General features: G+C 43.6%; 1 protein-coding gene across 1 annotated transcript in view; it reads left to right on the plus strand.

The window, feature by feature from the left end:
- The window catches only part of egf (epidermal growth factor), a 95152-nt gene that overhangs the window by 65789 nt on the left and 13650 nt on the right, over positions 1 to 15713 (plus strand). Inside the window, exons 19-22 of the mRNA XM_078412433.1 lie at positions 4624 to 4746; positions 6599 to 6782; positions 11081 to 11245; positions 13763 to 13874. Of these exons, the coding sequence (XP_078268559.1) occupies positions 4624 to 4746; positions 6599 to 6782; positions 11081 to 11245; positions 13763 to 13874 (584 nt within the window). The remainder of the gene's footprint in view (positions 1 to 4623; positions 4747 to 6598; positions 6783 to 11080; positions 11246 to 13762; positions 13875 to 15713) is intronic.

The following is a 15713-nucleotide window of genomic DNA, read 5'->3' on the forward strand; positions in this document are numbered from 1 at the left end:
AAATGTATCCCATTGCACTCTAAACCTCTTCTACCCATGTATCTGTCTAAGTGTCTTTTAAATGCAATCATGGTACTTGCCTCAACTACCCCTCTGGCAGTTTGTTCCATATACCTATTGACCTTCAGAGAAAAAGTTGCCCCTTAGGTTCCTATTAAATCTTGCACCTTTCACCTTAAACCTATGTCTTCTGGTTCTTGATTTTCCTACCCTTGGTAAAAGACTCTGAGCATTCACCCTATCAATTCCCCTCATGATTTTACACACAAATCAGGAAATTAGAGATAGATGTTAATATAGAAATCATAAGGGACATTCAATCAGGAGGTATAGACGTGCCAAAGTGTGAAAACGCAAACTTCCAGACCGTTTCTTCCCAGCTGTTATCAGGCTGCTGAGCATGCTAGCAACAACTAGAGAGCAGTCCTGAACTACTATCTACCTCATTGCAGACCCTCGACTATCTCGAATCAGACCTTACTGGACTTTATATTGCACTAAATGTTATTCCCTTTATCATGTATCTGTACACAGTGGATGGCTCGATTGTAATCAGGTATTGTCTTTCTGCTGACTGGTTAGCACACAACAAATGCTTTTCACTGTACCTCGGTCCACGTGACAATAAAGTAAGTGAACTGAACTGATCAGGATGTAGGTTAATGTGAGGTTGTGCGTACACGTGACAATAAACGATTGATCCCCAGGTTAATCCCCGGGATGGCGGGACTGTCATATGAGGAAAGATTGGAAAGACTGGGCTTGTATTCACCGGAGTTTGGAAGGATGAGAGGGGATCTTATAGAGACGTATCAAATTATGAAAGGACTGGACAAGCTAGATGAAGGAAAATTGTTCCCAATGTTGGGGGAGTCCAGAATCAGGGTCTACGAATAAAGGGGAGGCCATTTAAAACTGAGATGAGAAAAAACCTTTTCACCCAGAGTTGTGAATTTGTGGAATTCTCTGCCACAGAAGGCAGTGGGGGCCAATTCACTGGATGAATTTAAAAGAGAGTTAGATAGGGTTTTAGGGTCTAGTGGAATCAAGGCATATGGGGAGAAGGCAGGCACAGGTTACTGATTGTGGATGATCAGCCATGATCACAATGCATGGCGGTGCTGGCTTGAAGGGCCAAATGGTCTCCTCCTGCACCTATTTTCTATGTTTCTAAACTAAACTAAACAATCTATATATACACATGGCAAACCAAGTTGGTATTAATTGTGCAGAAAATAAATTCATGAGGTTCATAGATATGTGTTTTTGTTCAGCATGTTCAGGCACCAACAAGATATTGTGTTATTGTGTAATGAGAAAGGGTTAATTGAGGATCTGATCATTGAGAGGACATTAAGGAGCACTAATTATAATATGATAAGATGCTATATATTAAAAAAATACTCTGACTCCAGAGCCTTATGTTGAACAATGCAAACTAAGAAGCCATTTAGCATGAATTGGCAACAGTACGCTGGGAAACATCATGAAAAGAAAAGACAGTAAATAAGCAATGCCTAACACATAAAGAATTGGTACAGAGATTCAAAGTCATAACTATTCTTTTAGTTTAGTTTAAAGGAACACTATGGAAACGGACTCTTCGGCCCTCTGAGTCCACTTCTTACCGATTCACATTAGTTCTATGTTATTCCACATCCTTATCTACTCCTTATACATTCAGGACAATTTTACAGAGGCTCCCTAACTGACAAACCCACATGTTTTTGGGATGTGGAAGGAAACCCATGCAGTCACAAAGACAAAAGTGCAATCTCCACACAGACAGCACCCGAAGTCAGGATCGAACCCAGGTCTCTGGCACTATGAGACAGCAGCTCTGCCAGTTACGCCACTGTGTCACCCTGTTAAGAAAAAATACTCAACTGGAGAAGCACTCCAGTCTTGGCTATTGGGAGAAATTAAAGATAGTATTAGATCAAAGGAAAGAGCTTATTTTATTTCCTAAAATAGCAGTAAACCTGAAAATTGGAATATTTCAAATTGCACCAAAAGAAGACCAAAATGTTGACAAGAAAAAGTAAACTTTGGTAGGGTAGTAAGAGAAATTAGTTCAAACGTGCATTTTCTATGGATAAGTAAAAAGGAAAAGTTAAATTTGATCATCCCTTACAGGCCAGGACATTAAAAAACGTGTTTGCGGATATGAGAGATATTAGACAAATATTTTGCACTTGTTTTATAAGGCCATATGTGATAGGAGCAGAATTAGGCCATTCGACCCATCAAGTCTACTCTGCCATTCAATCATGGCCGATCTATCTCTCCCTCCTAACCCCATTCTCCCCACAACTCCTGACACCCGGCCCACTTATTTATAATATGATTTCCTGAAAACTGGGAGAACATGAAGTCTGAGGAAAATGAAGAGTTCGAATTGATTCTTGATTAGAATTGATTTGTATGTCTTGATTAACACGGGTGTCAGAGGTTATGGGGAGAAGGCAGGTGAATGGGGTTAGGAGGGGGAGATAGATCAGCCATGATTGTATAGCGGAGTAGACTTGATGGACCAAATGGCCCAATTCTACTCCTATCACTTATGACCTTATGGCTAACTTAGTATTAGGAAACAAAAGTATTCGAAATTAGTGCAACTGAAAAACAATAAATCCCTAATTCTGTTGATGTGCAACTTGGCCTTTTGGAAGAGGTGGTGATGGAGTTACTGGACACAGTGGTTGTCCTGAAATTCCAGAGATCGAGAACATTTCATACAGATTGGAAGGTGGCAAATTTAACCCCAATATTTAAGGAAGCTGCCATCAATTGTAGGGAAATACCAGAAGTGTGTCGGAAGGAACTGCAGATGCAGGTTTAAATCGAAGATATGTTTGCATATCTTTCGTTCATTTGTTCTATATCATCGTCTATATCATCTATATAGTCTGAAGAAGGGTCTCAATCCCGAAATGTCACCCATTCCTTCTCGCCAGAGATGCTGCCTGTCCTGCTGAGTTACTCCAGCTTTTGGTATCTATCTTCAGAGCTTGTAAAGTGTTGTTGTGCAGCAGCCTCGTGCACAAATGACTGAAAACACCATAACCAGAACATAGAACAGTACATCTCTCGTTTCCCTTATCTCTAACCAGTCTGAAGAAGGGTCTCAACATGAAACGTCACCCATTCCTTCTCTCCAGACATGCTGCCTGTCCCGCTGAGTTACCCCAGCCTTTTGTGTCTATCTTCGGTTTAAACCAGCATCTGCAGTTCTTTCCTACATTTAGAGCAGTACAGCGCAGGAACAAGTCCTCACCCACAATGCCTGTGTCAAACATGATGCCAAATTAAATTAATCACTTCAGTCTGCATTTGATGTACATCCCTCCTCCATACCCAGCATTTTCATGTATCTACATAAAAGCCTCTTAAATGCTCATGTGCTTTTCTTTAAACACTTAAATGTATGAAAGCACATCAAAAAATTATCCATACCTCTCGGTCAGTTGCAAGCATAATGTTTTCTCAAAATAAGGGGTCAACCATTCAGGACAGAGATATATATATTTTTAATTCACCCAAAAATAATGATCTTTTAAGGGCCTGTCCCAGTTACATGATTTTTAAGGCGACTGCCGGCGACTGTCAAAGTCGTAGCAGATCGCCAAAATTTTCTTTTACCCTACGACAATGACCACGACAATGCCGAGTCAAGTCGATACAAGTTACTTTTTTTGTGAAACTAGCACCTGGCTAAGAGATTACATCATCTTCGGAAACATCGCGAAATTCCCACGCTTACCTGACCGTTAAACTGTCGCCTCCAATCTACCTGTCAAATGTCCTGATGGTAAATAAATTGGTTAAACAAAACCATCTGGTATCTTCAAATGCCTTTTCTTAATTTAATATTACGTACTTTTAAATGCATCTGTGACAACCTAGCAAACCTGGGGACAGCATGCGACAGCGCCCGCAATAAGCTACGATACCTGGCGACAAGCCAGCTGTCGCCGAGAAATTTCTAGCAGGTAAATTTTTCCGCGACGCGCCGAGATCCGCTACGATTCATTGAAGACTCCTCACGATCATGCCCGCGACACCCCGGCGAACGTTCGGCAACAGCCTAGTCGCCGGCAGTCGCCTTAAAATCGCCTAACTGGGACAGGCCCTTTAGTTGCCTGCCTGAGAGGGCCTTGGTGGCTCTATAGGTGGACACAAAATGCTGGAGTAACTCAGCGGGACAGGCAGCATCTCTGGAGAGAAGGAATGGGTGACGTTTCGGGTCGAGACCCTTCTTCAGGCTCTATTGCTGAATATATACAAGAAAGACATTGATCGGATTTGGATAATAAGGGGATATAGGGTGAGTTCAGGAAAATAGCACCAAAGTAAAGCATCAGCTATCATCCTACTAAATGAGAGAGTAGGCATGAGAGTGTGAATGGCCGATTTTTAATATTTCTCAAACCCCCTATTCTAGAGTTTCTATCTTGGGTTATTTTCCTGTCTGTGTCATACTACATGTATTAATTACCAAGTTTGTTAAAGCCAGCCATCAATTTGAAATGAAACCTATAATTTAAATCAGATGTGAAGATAATACTGATAATTCACATTTATGATACGTTCTTAAAATGATGTCTTTTGTTGACTTTTCAGATATTAATGAATGTAAAACTGGCGTTCATAGCTGTGATGAAAATGCTATCTGCACCAATACAGATGGAAGTTACACCTGTACTTGTTACAGAGGATTTATAGGGACAGGACATCATTGTTTACGTAAGTACGTAAGCTTTACACTGAATGAGTCCGTTATGTTATTTAGGGATATTAAACATTAGATTTTCACAAAATATTTTGCTGTATATAGATGTATGGGGTTCTTGTGTGTGTGAGTGTGTGTGTGTGAGTGCGTGTGTGCCTGTGTGTGTGCCTCTGTGTGTGTGCTTGTCTGTGTGAGTGCCTGCCTGCGTGTGTGTGCCTGTGTGTGTGTATGTGCCTGTGTGTGTGGCTGTGTGTCTGTGTGTGTGTGTGTGCCTGTGTGTGTGTCTGTGTGTGTGTGTGTGCCTGTGTGTGTGCCTGTCTGTGTGTGTGTGCCTGTGTGTGTGTGCCTGTATGTGTGCTTGTGTGTGTGTGTGTGTGTGTGTGTGTGTGTGTGTGTGTGTGTGTGTGTGTGTGCCTGTCTGTGTGTGTATCTGTCTGTGTGTGTGTGTGCCTGTGCCCATGTGTGTCTGTGCTTCTATGTGCATGTTTGTGTGTGTGCCTGTGTGTGTGCGTGTGCCTGTGCGTGTGTGCCTGTGTGCCTGGCCTGTGTGTGTATGTGGTGCGCCTTGTGCATTTGTGTGTCTGTCTGTATGTGCATGTCCCTTTGTGTACGTCTGTGTGTATGTGCACGTGTGTGTGTGTGTGTGTGTGTGTGTGTGTGCACATCCATGTGTGTGTGCGCATTTCAGTGTATGTGCATGCCTGTGTCTGCATGCGCATGCATGCATGCATAAGCAGATGCAGGATTATCCATAAATTCACAGGCAGTATGACTTTAAACAAATTCACTCATTTGGTCACATACAGCATGGATCTGAACACAACTGATATCCTTTATTAAGATAATTTGTAAAAATTGTTATGATTGACATCATTCACTAATTTTAGCAAAGAGGTGGGTTCAATCCCAACTGTGAGTGTTGGCTTTGAGGAGTTTGCGCATTTTCCATGTCACTTCGTGGATTCCCCTCAATGCTTATGCAGAATGTCGGATTATTTGGTCATTGTAAATTGCCCCTATAATATGTACATGAGTGATAACATCTGGTGGAAATTGATGGGAATGTTGTGGGAATTAAAAATGGGTTTACTATAGGGTGAGTGTAAATGGATGGTTGAAAGTTTGCATGGACTTGGTGGGCTGAAGGACCTTTAGTTTAGTTTAGAGATGCAGCACGGAAACAGGCCCTTTGGCCCATTGGGACCACGTCGATCAGCGATCCCGCACAATAACACTATCCTACACACTAAGGACAATTTACCATTTTACCAAAGCCAATTAACCTACAACCTGTATGTCTTTGGAGTGTGGGAGGAAACCGGAGCACCCGGAGAAAACCCACGCAGGTCACGGGGAGAACGTGCAAACTCCGTACAGACAGCACCCGTAGTCAGGATCGAACCCGGGCACTGTAAGGCAGCATCTCTGCTGCTGTGCCACTGTGCCGACCTATGTTACTGCAATACCTGCCTTCATTTTTGGATTTTAGACTTTAGATACAGCATGGAAACAGGCTCTTCGGCCCACCGAGTCCATGCCAAGCAATAATCACCCTGTACAATAGACCTGTTTCTATGCTATAATTCACCATGACTCCAGGTTCCACACTGCCACTCTTTGGTCATGTATCACATTCGTTCCTTCCTTATCACTGTATTAAAGTCCGTGTTCTTTATCCATCAATAATCTATGACTACCTTCCCCACACCGATTGCAATGGTTTCGAATGTCAGCTCACCTTCACCTCCTCAGTGACAAGCAAGGTTAAGCATACATGTCAAATGAAATACTAATCACATTTTTGCACCACAATGCTGCTTGCAACATCGGACTACTTAAGGAATGAAATATTTTTAATTTGTTCAGGTGTGATCAGCTCTGCTCCAACCACTGAAAGTTCAATAGAAGTAACTACCGGGAGCACCACATATGAAACATCTGCCCATATGCAGGATAATCACGAGATGAACTGTCCACTTTCACACGAGGGCTTCTGTCTGAACGGAGGGATTTGCTTCCATTTCGCTGAGATAGCAACAGTTTCATGCAAGTAAATAAAATCGTCGATGCACCGTTGAAATCTTTAAGTATAAAATGTGCTGAGCAGGAGCATGGAGTCATAGAGTCATATAGCATGGAAATAGGCCCTTCGTCCGAACAACATTCTCCAGCTACAATAGTCCCACCTACCTACATTTCACCCCTATTCCTTTAAACCTATCCATGTACTTGTCCAAATTTTTCTGAAACATTGTGATAGTACCAGCCTCAACTACCTCCTCCAACAGCTCGTCCCATTTGCTTACAACCTTTTATGTAAAAACGTTGCTCCTCAGGATCCTATTACTCCATCTTTTCCTCTCATGATCTTATACCCCTCTAAATGATCACCCCTCATCCTCCTGCACTCCAAGGAACAAAGTCGTAGCCTGCTCAACCTCTCGCTATAGCACAAGCCTCGAGTCCAGAATATATCCTCATAAATCTTCTCTGCACCGTTTGCAGCTTAAGAACATGTTTTTGTATAACAGGGTGATCAAAACTGAACGCAATATCCTAAATGTGGCCTCACCAATGTCTCTTATAACTGTAACAGCAAACAGAAAACATAAAGGAAATGTCAACCCCTATCACTAAATAAAAATGCAGTACATTTTATGGAAGAGAAATAAATAATTGAATTCATGTATTCTTTTTCATACTGAAATGTCATAATGGTGGTCAATATTCACACAGGAAGGAGCTCCCAACAGTAATGTGATTAGTTGAATGACAAATCCCAAATATATTTACCAGGATTTTTTTTCTAAGTCGTCCCTTGGGATCGCAAATTGCAGCGAATTGTGGATGCAGTCCAGACCATCACACAAACCAACCTTCCTTCTATTGACTCTATTTATACCTCATGCTAACTCGGCAAGGCCAGCAGCATAATCAAGAACGAGTCGCACCATGGCCACCCCCTCTTCTCCCCTCACCCATCAGGCAAAAGGTATAGAAGTGTGAAAACGCACATCTCCAGATTCAGGTACAGTTTCGTTCCAGCTGTTATCAGGCAACTGAATCATCCTACCACAACCAGAGACCAGTGCTGAACTACTATCTACCTCTTTGGTAACTCTCAGACTGTTCTTGATCGGACTTTGCTGGCTTTACTTTGCACTAAACATTATTCGCTTATCATGTACCTGTACACTGTAAATGGCTCAATTGTAATCATGTATTGTCTTTCTACTGACTCGTTAGCACGCGACAAAAGCTTTTCATTGTACATTGGTACACGTGACAATAAACTAAACCATAGAACTGTTTACATCAAACATGAGGAGGCAGAAATAGCCTCAGTTTTAATCAGAGATTTGAAGGGCAGCTCCTTCAATAGTGAGGCATTCCCTGGGTGTAAGCCTTGACTTTGTGCTCAGTTCTCTTGAATGGGACTTGAATCGACAACCTTTCTGGGCTGCAGTGAGACTCCACCCAAGTGAGTTACATCTGACTCCTGGAAGGAAGAGCATTTTTTGAGCGTGGGAAGTGAGTGTAAGCTACAAGTTATCAGTAAAACAACTTGAAAAAAAGGGAGATTTTATTTTATTCTCCCAAGAAATAAAGTGGAGGTTACAGAGGAACTTGATGGCATATGGAGTTAGATCAATAGCCCATGAGGCCGAAGGTAGAAGCATCTCCTTGCAACAGTAATTAAGTCTAAAGAAAGAAAGAATGAGCAGTAAATGACAAGACGATAAAAAACGAATTTCACTGTACCTTGGTACACTTGATATTAAGGAACCAATGAACCATTGATGATAAATGGAAGGAAAAAGGCTGTGATTAAAGTACATATTAATTGGGGGAATTCTCCAAGCCCTCTGCCCAATTTACACAAATTACAGCATATAATCCTCCAACACTTTTGCCACCTCCAACGGTATCCCACTACTGACCACATCTTCCCATCTCCACCCCTTTCTGCTTTCCACAGACACCGTTCCCTCCACAACTCCCTGGTCAACTCGTCCCTTCCCACCCAAACCACCCCCTCCCCAGGTACCTTCCCCTGCAACTGCAGAAGATGCAACACCTGTCCCTTTACCTCCCCCCTCGACTGTCCAGGGACCCCGACAGTCATTTCAGGTGAGGTAGAGGTTCACTTGCACTTCCTCCAACCTCATCTACTGTATCCACGGTTCCAGGTGTCAACTTCTGTACATCGGCGAGACCAAGAGCCGGCTTGGCGATTGTTTTGCTGAACACCTCCGCTCAGTCTGCCTTAACCTATCTGATCTCCTGGTTGCTCAGCACTTTAACTCCCCCTCCCATTCCCAATCTGACCTTTCTGTCCCGGGCCTCCTCCATTGTCAGAGTGAGGCTCAGCGCAAATTGGAGGAACAGCACCTCATATTTCGCTTGGGTAGCTTACACCCCAGCGGTATGAACATTGACTTCTCTAACTTCAAATAGCCCTTGCTTTCCCTCTCTCTCCACCCCCTTCCCCTTTCCAGTTCCCCCACCAGTCTTACTGTCTCCGACTACATTCTATCTCTGTCCAGCCCACTCCCCTGACATCAGTCTGAAGGTCTCGGTCCGAATCGTCACCCATTCCTTCCCTCCAGAGATGCTGCCTATCCCGCCTGAGTTACTCCAGCATTTTGTGTCTACCTTCGATTTAAACCAGCATCTGCAGTTCTTTCCTGCACATCCTATCCAATTTGCCCAAAGCAGCTCTGGCGTTACAAAATGGAGAGACAAATCTGAAGAAAGGTCCCACTCCTGAAACGGCACCTGTCCAGTTCCCTCCACACATGCTGTCTGACCCGCTGAGTTCCTCCTGCAGTTTGTTTATGCTCTCGCATCACAAAACTGGGGAAATATCGAATTACAAGATTCCAAATGATTACTATGGCCAAGGAAAATCTCTGCAAACTATGCTCATAGTTCGAGGAGCACAGTCACAGGCTGGCAACTTTCATGAGTTTTGCCACATCAAAAAATATGAGGGAACTTGGTATGGACAGATACGTGGTTGGGAAAGGTTTAGGGTGATATGGGCCAAACGTGGACTGGTTGAGATGGGGCATCTTAGATGGTCGGCATGGACGAGTTTGGACTGTTTTCATACTGTATGACTCTATGAACTAACTTTTAGTGACTTTAAAATAAAGATCATATTTTTAAAAAATTTAAATCAGGTAATTCACAGCTGGAAACTAGAGATAGTTGTTTAAGAAAACACTCGGAAAATAACTGAAAAACAATTGTATTTAATGTGGAAGAAGAGTGACATTAATCTGAAGGAGAGGCTAAATAGGATTTAGACATGGCTAACATGGGAATGAAAAGCAGAAACGATGAGGGATTACTGAATCCATCCAGCTTGTCACTTTCACACTATCTGCAAAATGACACCTACTTTGACCATCTGCAAAATGACACCTACTTTGACATGTTTCTTTCAGGTAGTTTAGATGTTATTATTTGAAAAATGTAAAAAGAAAACTGATGCTGAGCTGCTGGATAGCCTGACTAGGATCTTGATCACAGGTTTACCTTCATGCTTCATGGTCTGTGGATATTTGCTGATGCCAATTAAAAAAAAAGAAAAGAATTCACAGTAGAGGGCAGTGTTGCCACGTGCTATTTGCTTTTTTTTAATTTAGTGGAGAATAACAGAGTCACCACATCTCACTTAGTGCCACAGAGCTAAAAGATGACCAAGGTGTAATCAGCTAAAAAATAGATCCCAATATTAAACAGGAATGCGAATATCTTTCATTCATTTATTCTATATCTCTTTATATCACCATCTATATCTCGCATTTAACTTTCCCCTGATTCTCAGTCTGAAGAAGAGTTTTGACCCGAAACCTCACCCATTCCTTTTGTCCACTCCAGCTGTTTGTGTCCATCTTCGCTTTGAACCAGCATCTGCAGTTCCTTCCTACACATTGTGAATTGATAACCAGGTGACCCAATCACCTGATAACCCAACACCCAACAGGTATTCAGTGGCTAGTACAACTCCAAGGCAGATCAGGCAGAAGAGTGGCTACCACACCGCCCAAACCTGGAGTAACTCGTCGGGTCAGGCAGCATCTCTGGAGGTCATGGATAGGCAACGTGTTCTGCAAAGGTGCTGCCAGAGTCGCTGAGTTACTCCAGCACTTTTGTTTTATGCAAGATTCCGGTATCTGCAGTACATTGTGTTTCCATTTTACTATCCAACACCGAAATGATGGCAAAATTCAAATATGACCTGTCGTATTGATCGTGCGTGCACCATATTTCTTGACGTAGGTAAGATGCAGGTATTCCACGTCCTCCTCTCCTCACTTGTTTTCCGCTTTTTAACAGCTGTCCGAAAGGTTACATGGGAGAGCGGTGTGAGTACAGTGACCTACAGTGGTGGGAACTGCGCCATGTTGAGGAAGAGAAGAAGCGTAATGTGGCTATAACTGTGTGCGTAATGTTGCTAATCTGCCTGCTGTCAGTGGGAGCTTGTGTAACGTGCTGCATCAGGTGAGTGTAAGTGGTTAATAAAGAGTATCATACAACAACTGTCCCAATTAATTGTAAGTCAAGAATCAGGAGTGTTTTATTGTCCTATGTCCCAAACAGAACAATGACATTCTTACTTGCAGCAGCACAACACAATATGTAAACATTATCAGCATCTGCATTGTTTTTCAATGATAGGAGTGATTTGTGCAGTGAAACCCAGCAATGGTATAGGGCTTGTGATGTCTTGAGAGGTCGGGAGCTTTTCTCTTGAAGGTTGGGAGGTGTGGGTGCCGGAAATGAAGACAGAAAAGTTCTTGTTTTCAAACTTAAATTCCATATATTTAGTCTTTTCCAAAAACAGGTAAACTTAATTGTTTGCAGACAGGTACACAAAACCAAAACAGGTAGTTAAATCAAAACTGTAGCTTGCTGCCTTCTTACAAAAATGTAACTCAAAAACTGCTTCTCTCTGCTCCAGTCGTTGTCTCTCTCTTTAAATATACTGCTTCCCTTCCCTTTTTAGCTCTCTCACTGAGGCAATCAGCTCTACTGGTTCAGCTGGGCAGCAATCAGTGTCAGCAGCAATCAGCAGCAATCAGCAGCAATCAGTGTCAGCAGCAATCAGTGTCAGCAGCAATCAGTGTCAGCAGGGCAGGCAGCCCTGCTGACTATGGGTTTTGTAGTCTTTTGCTGGCAGCCATGATGGTTTGTAGTCCTTGTTGCATCCACCGGGAGGAAATATATCTCCCCTCTATGACTCTACCTCTCATGATATCACAGGCTATACAGCACTGCGAAATCAGGGTAGGTATTTAAGAGTCTATAATTCCTCAGGAATTTCTTAGGAGTTCCAGTCTCCCTCCAGGCTTTGACCAGCAATCCAGGGTTCACACATAAGCCAAAGAAAAGGGAAATATTAGGGTAGATTACCAAATGCTCTGCCTGATGGAGGTTTCAATGAATATAACAAAGGGCAGCATGGTGGTGCAGCGGTAGAGTTGCTGCCTTACAGCGCCAGGGACCCGGTTTTGATCCTGACTATGGGTGCTTTTCTGTATGGAGTTTGTACGTTCTCCCCGTGACCTGCGTGGGTTTTCTCTGAGGTTTCCTACCACACTCCAAAGACGTACAGGTTTGTAGGCTAATTGGCTTGGTACTAAAATGTAAATTGTCCCTAGTGTGCGAGTGGAAAGGATTGGGGATGTGCAAAGATTTGGGGGGGGGGGGGAGAGTCAGTCTCAGACTATCCCATGACAGAAGGGGGAGTTGTTGTACAGTTTGATAGCCACAGGGAAGAAGGATCTCCTGTGGCGTTCTGTGCTGCACCTTGGTGGAACCAGTCTGTTGCTGAAGGTACTCCTCAGGTTGACCAGTGTGTCATGGAGGGGGTGAGCTGTATTGTCCAGGTGCTCTGGAGTTTGAGGAGTGTTCCTCCCCTCCTAAAGTCCACCACTAACTCCTTAGTCTTGTCGGCATTGAGCTTCAGGTGATTAAGCCCACACCACTCAACAAAGTCGTCGACTACACCTCTATATTCAGCTTCCCACCCCTCACTGATGCAGCCCACAATTGCAGAGTCATCCGAAAACTTCTGCAGGTGGCAGGAGTCTGAGTTATATCTGGAGTCCGAGGTGTAGATGGTGAACAGGAAGGGAGAGAGGACTATCCCCTGTGGGGCCTCTGTGTTGCTCACCACCATGTCCAAGGCACTTTAAATATCTCCAATTTATTTGACAATTGTCCCTCATGCTCAATTCTGGGGGACATTGCAAACACCTCAGTTCCCCTCAATTACACCGGGTGGCGCCTTCAGCGATGGCAGCCTCGCCAACAGTCTGTCTGCTTTTTTGCCTTTTTTGTTATTTTTTGTGTGTTTTAAAAGTTTGTGTTAATGTTCTCTGGTTTGTTTTATGTGGGGGGTGGGGGAGGGGATCAGGGGAAACTTTTTTTCAATCTCTTACCTTGCCGGATATGCGATTGTTTTCCGGATCGTATCTCCGGTCGCTCTGCGGCCTAACATCATGGATCTGGCGGCCTTGTTTGGGACTGACTTTGAGCCCCACCACAGGGCCGTGGACTTACCATCGGAGCGGATTCCTTGCCTGGGATCGATGCTCCAACTGCGGCCTGCGAATTTCAACATCGAGGAGCTCGCAGTCTCTGGTAGAGGCCGATGTCGGGAAACTTCAAGCCGAAGAAGGTTTTGACCAGCCCCGACCCCGGGTCAGATCGCCCGGCGCAGGGGAGCTGAGATCCCCCCTGATGCAGGAGCTTGATCGCCCCGATGTGGTGGGCCCAAACGCCGCCGGCTACGGGAGTCAAGATCGTCCTGTCAACGGAAGGTTCGAGGCCCCCGACCGCGGGAGAATAAAGAAGGGAAGAGATTGAACTTTTTTTTCATGAGGAATGTGGAGGAGTTACGATGGTGGATGTTTATGTTAAAATGCATTGTGTGTGTTCTGTTGCTTTTAATTGGTATGATTGTATAGCAAAAAAATTGGGGCTTGGAGAATGACAACAGCTTTTGTTTACTAGGCAGCCGAAACAATTGAAAAAGAGCCATTATCCTGAAGAAATGAATCAAACAAGCAGCAGCAGCAGCAGCATTGACAATGCAACTGCAACATCGACAAACAATGAAGAACAGGTAATTTGAATTAAGATGAAAAATGTACAGATAATAAACGATGAAGCTCCATCTCTCAATTCCACAGAAGAAGTCTGCTCCCCAGAAAGAGCATGATTTGAAAAACAATTCACAACTAGTTTAAGAGTGAAGGAAGAACATTGCTGACGGTATGAGGCTCTACATTTTAAGATGGAAATTAAGATTGTTCCTGATATTATTGCAAGAAACATGCAAATGCTGGGAAAGTTCTCAGAGAAAAGAAACATGTTTACATTTTCTCTGCCAAGGTTGGTGCGGTGGTTGAATTTCACTGGGGATGGAACGTGCAGAAGTTTTCATTGTCCAACGCAGAATAACAACATGGTGTCAAATTCTTTAAAATTAGCAATTTGATTTTAATTGCTATATTTTATTAACTTTTATAATAAGAGTTATTATTCAGAAATTAGGTGTATTCCCGACTAAATATTCTGTAATGTGAATTTAAAGACACAGAAGTCCAATTGGAACAACAATATCAACATATTATTCATGAACAAGATGTTCTATAGTTCAATACTTACTTTATTGTTGTGTGTACCTAGACACATTGAATAGCTTTGTGTTCCATGTAATGCAGTAAAATTATACTGTACATAAGCACAATCATACATAAGTAAAAGTGTTCAACGATTGTAGTGTAAAATGTAGTAGATTTCTTCTGAGGCAGTACACCAAGCATCACCATGTCTCCGGTGTTATCTTGTAGCTTTTACCTATCAGGTTTGGATGGATATGGACGAAATGCCGGCAGGTGGGACAAGCGTAGCTGGGACATGTTTCCCAGTGTGGGCAAGTTAGGCTGAAGCGGCTGCTTCCACACGGTATCACTCTATGACTATGTTCTTATCAATATTGAGTTCCATCTTGACTTTAAAGGCCCATTATCCTGGCAGTGGCACTGGAGCAGAGATGTATGGGTCAGCCTGGTCTGGCGAATGCTGTTGGTACCTTCCACCGCCACTCAGCTGCTCCATGCAACTGCTGCAGGCTGTGCCCCATCTGCACCTCGTCCGACTTCTGGGAGGCTGCCAGAGGCTTTTGATCTACGAGATCCCTCAGCTGCTGTGGAGCCTCCAGCGGCCCACTGCACCGACACCTGACAGCAAATGCACCATTATCGCCTTCCAAAGGGACCCCTCCACTTTCGTGCGCCCCACTTTAGTCGACCTCGAAAGTGCGCAGGAGATGAGCTCACAACCCACTCACGGGCACCGATCCTCCCCTCCACAGTCCACCATCCACATCTGGAAAGAACATGTATTCTATTTCAACCCTCAGTTCAGGGAGAATATAATAGAAAAGGCAACTCTCACTGAAAGATCCTTGAAGTGATGAGATCTCAGCCTTTTAAAAAGAAGTAACCTTAAGCGATAAGTACATTTGTTTGTCCTCAGGTTTTTTAAAACTTTATGCTTTAGAGATACATTGTGGAAGTAGGCCCCACCGATTCCACGCCCACCAGCGATTCCCGTACGCTATCCTACACACTGGAGACAATTTACAACTTTTTTCCAAAGCCAATTAACCTACAAGCCTGTACATCTTTGGAGAGTGGGAGGAAACCGGAGCACCCGGAGAAAACCCACATGGTCACAGGGAGAATGTACAAACTCCGCACAGACAACACCCGTGGTCAGGATCGCACCCGGGTCTGTGGTGCAGTAGGGCAGCAACTCTACCGCTGCGCCACCGGGCCACCTTGCCGCCCCATACTTTAATGAATGTTGGAATTTCATTCACATTCCTATTTCTCAAGTCAAGTCAAGTCAAGTCAAGTTTATTTGTCACACACACATACACGATGTGCAGTGAAAT

This window comes from Rhinoraja longicauda, chromosome 1 (assembly GCF_053455715.1).
Source record: "Rhinoraja longicauda isolate Sanriku21f chromosome 1, sRhiLon1.1, whole genome shotgun sequence".
In the NCBI taxonomy this organism is placed as follows: domain Eukaryota; kingdom Metazoa; phylum Chordata; class Chondrichthyes; order Rajiformes; family Arhynchobatidae; genus Rhinoraja; species Rhinoraja longicauda.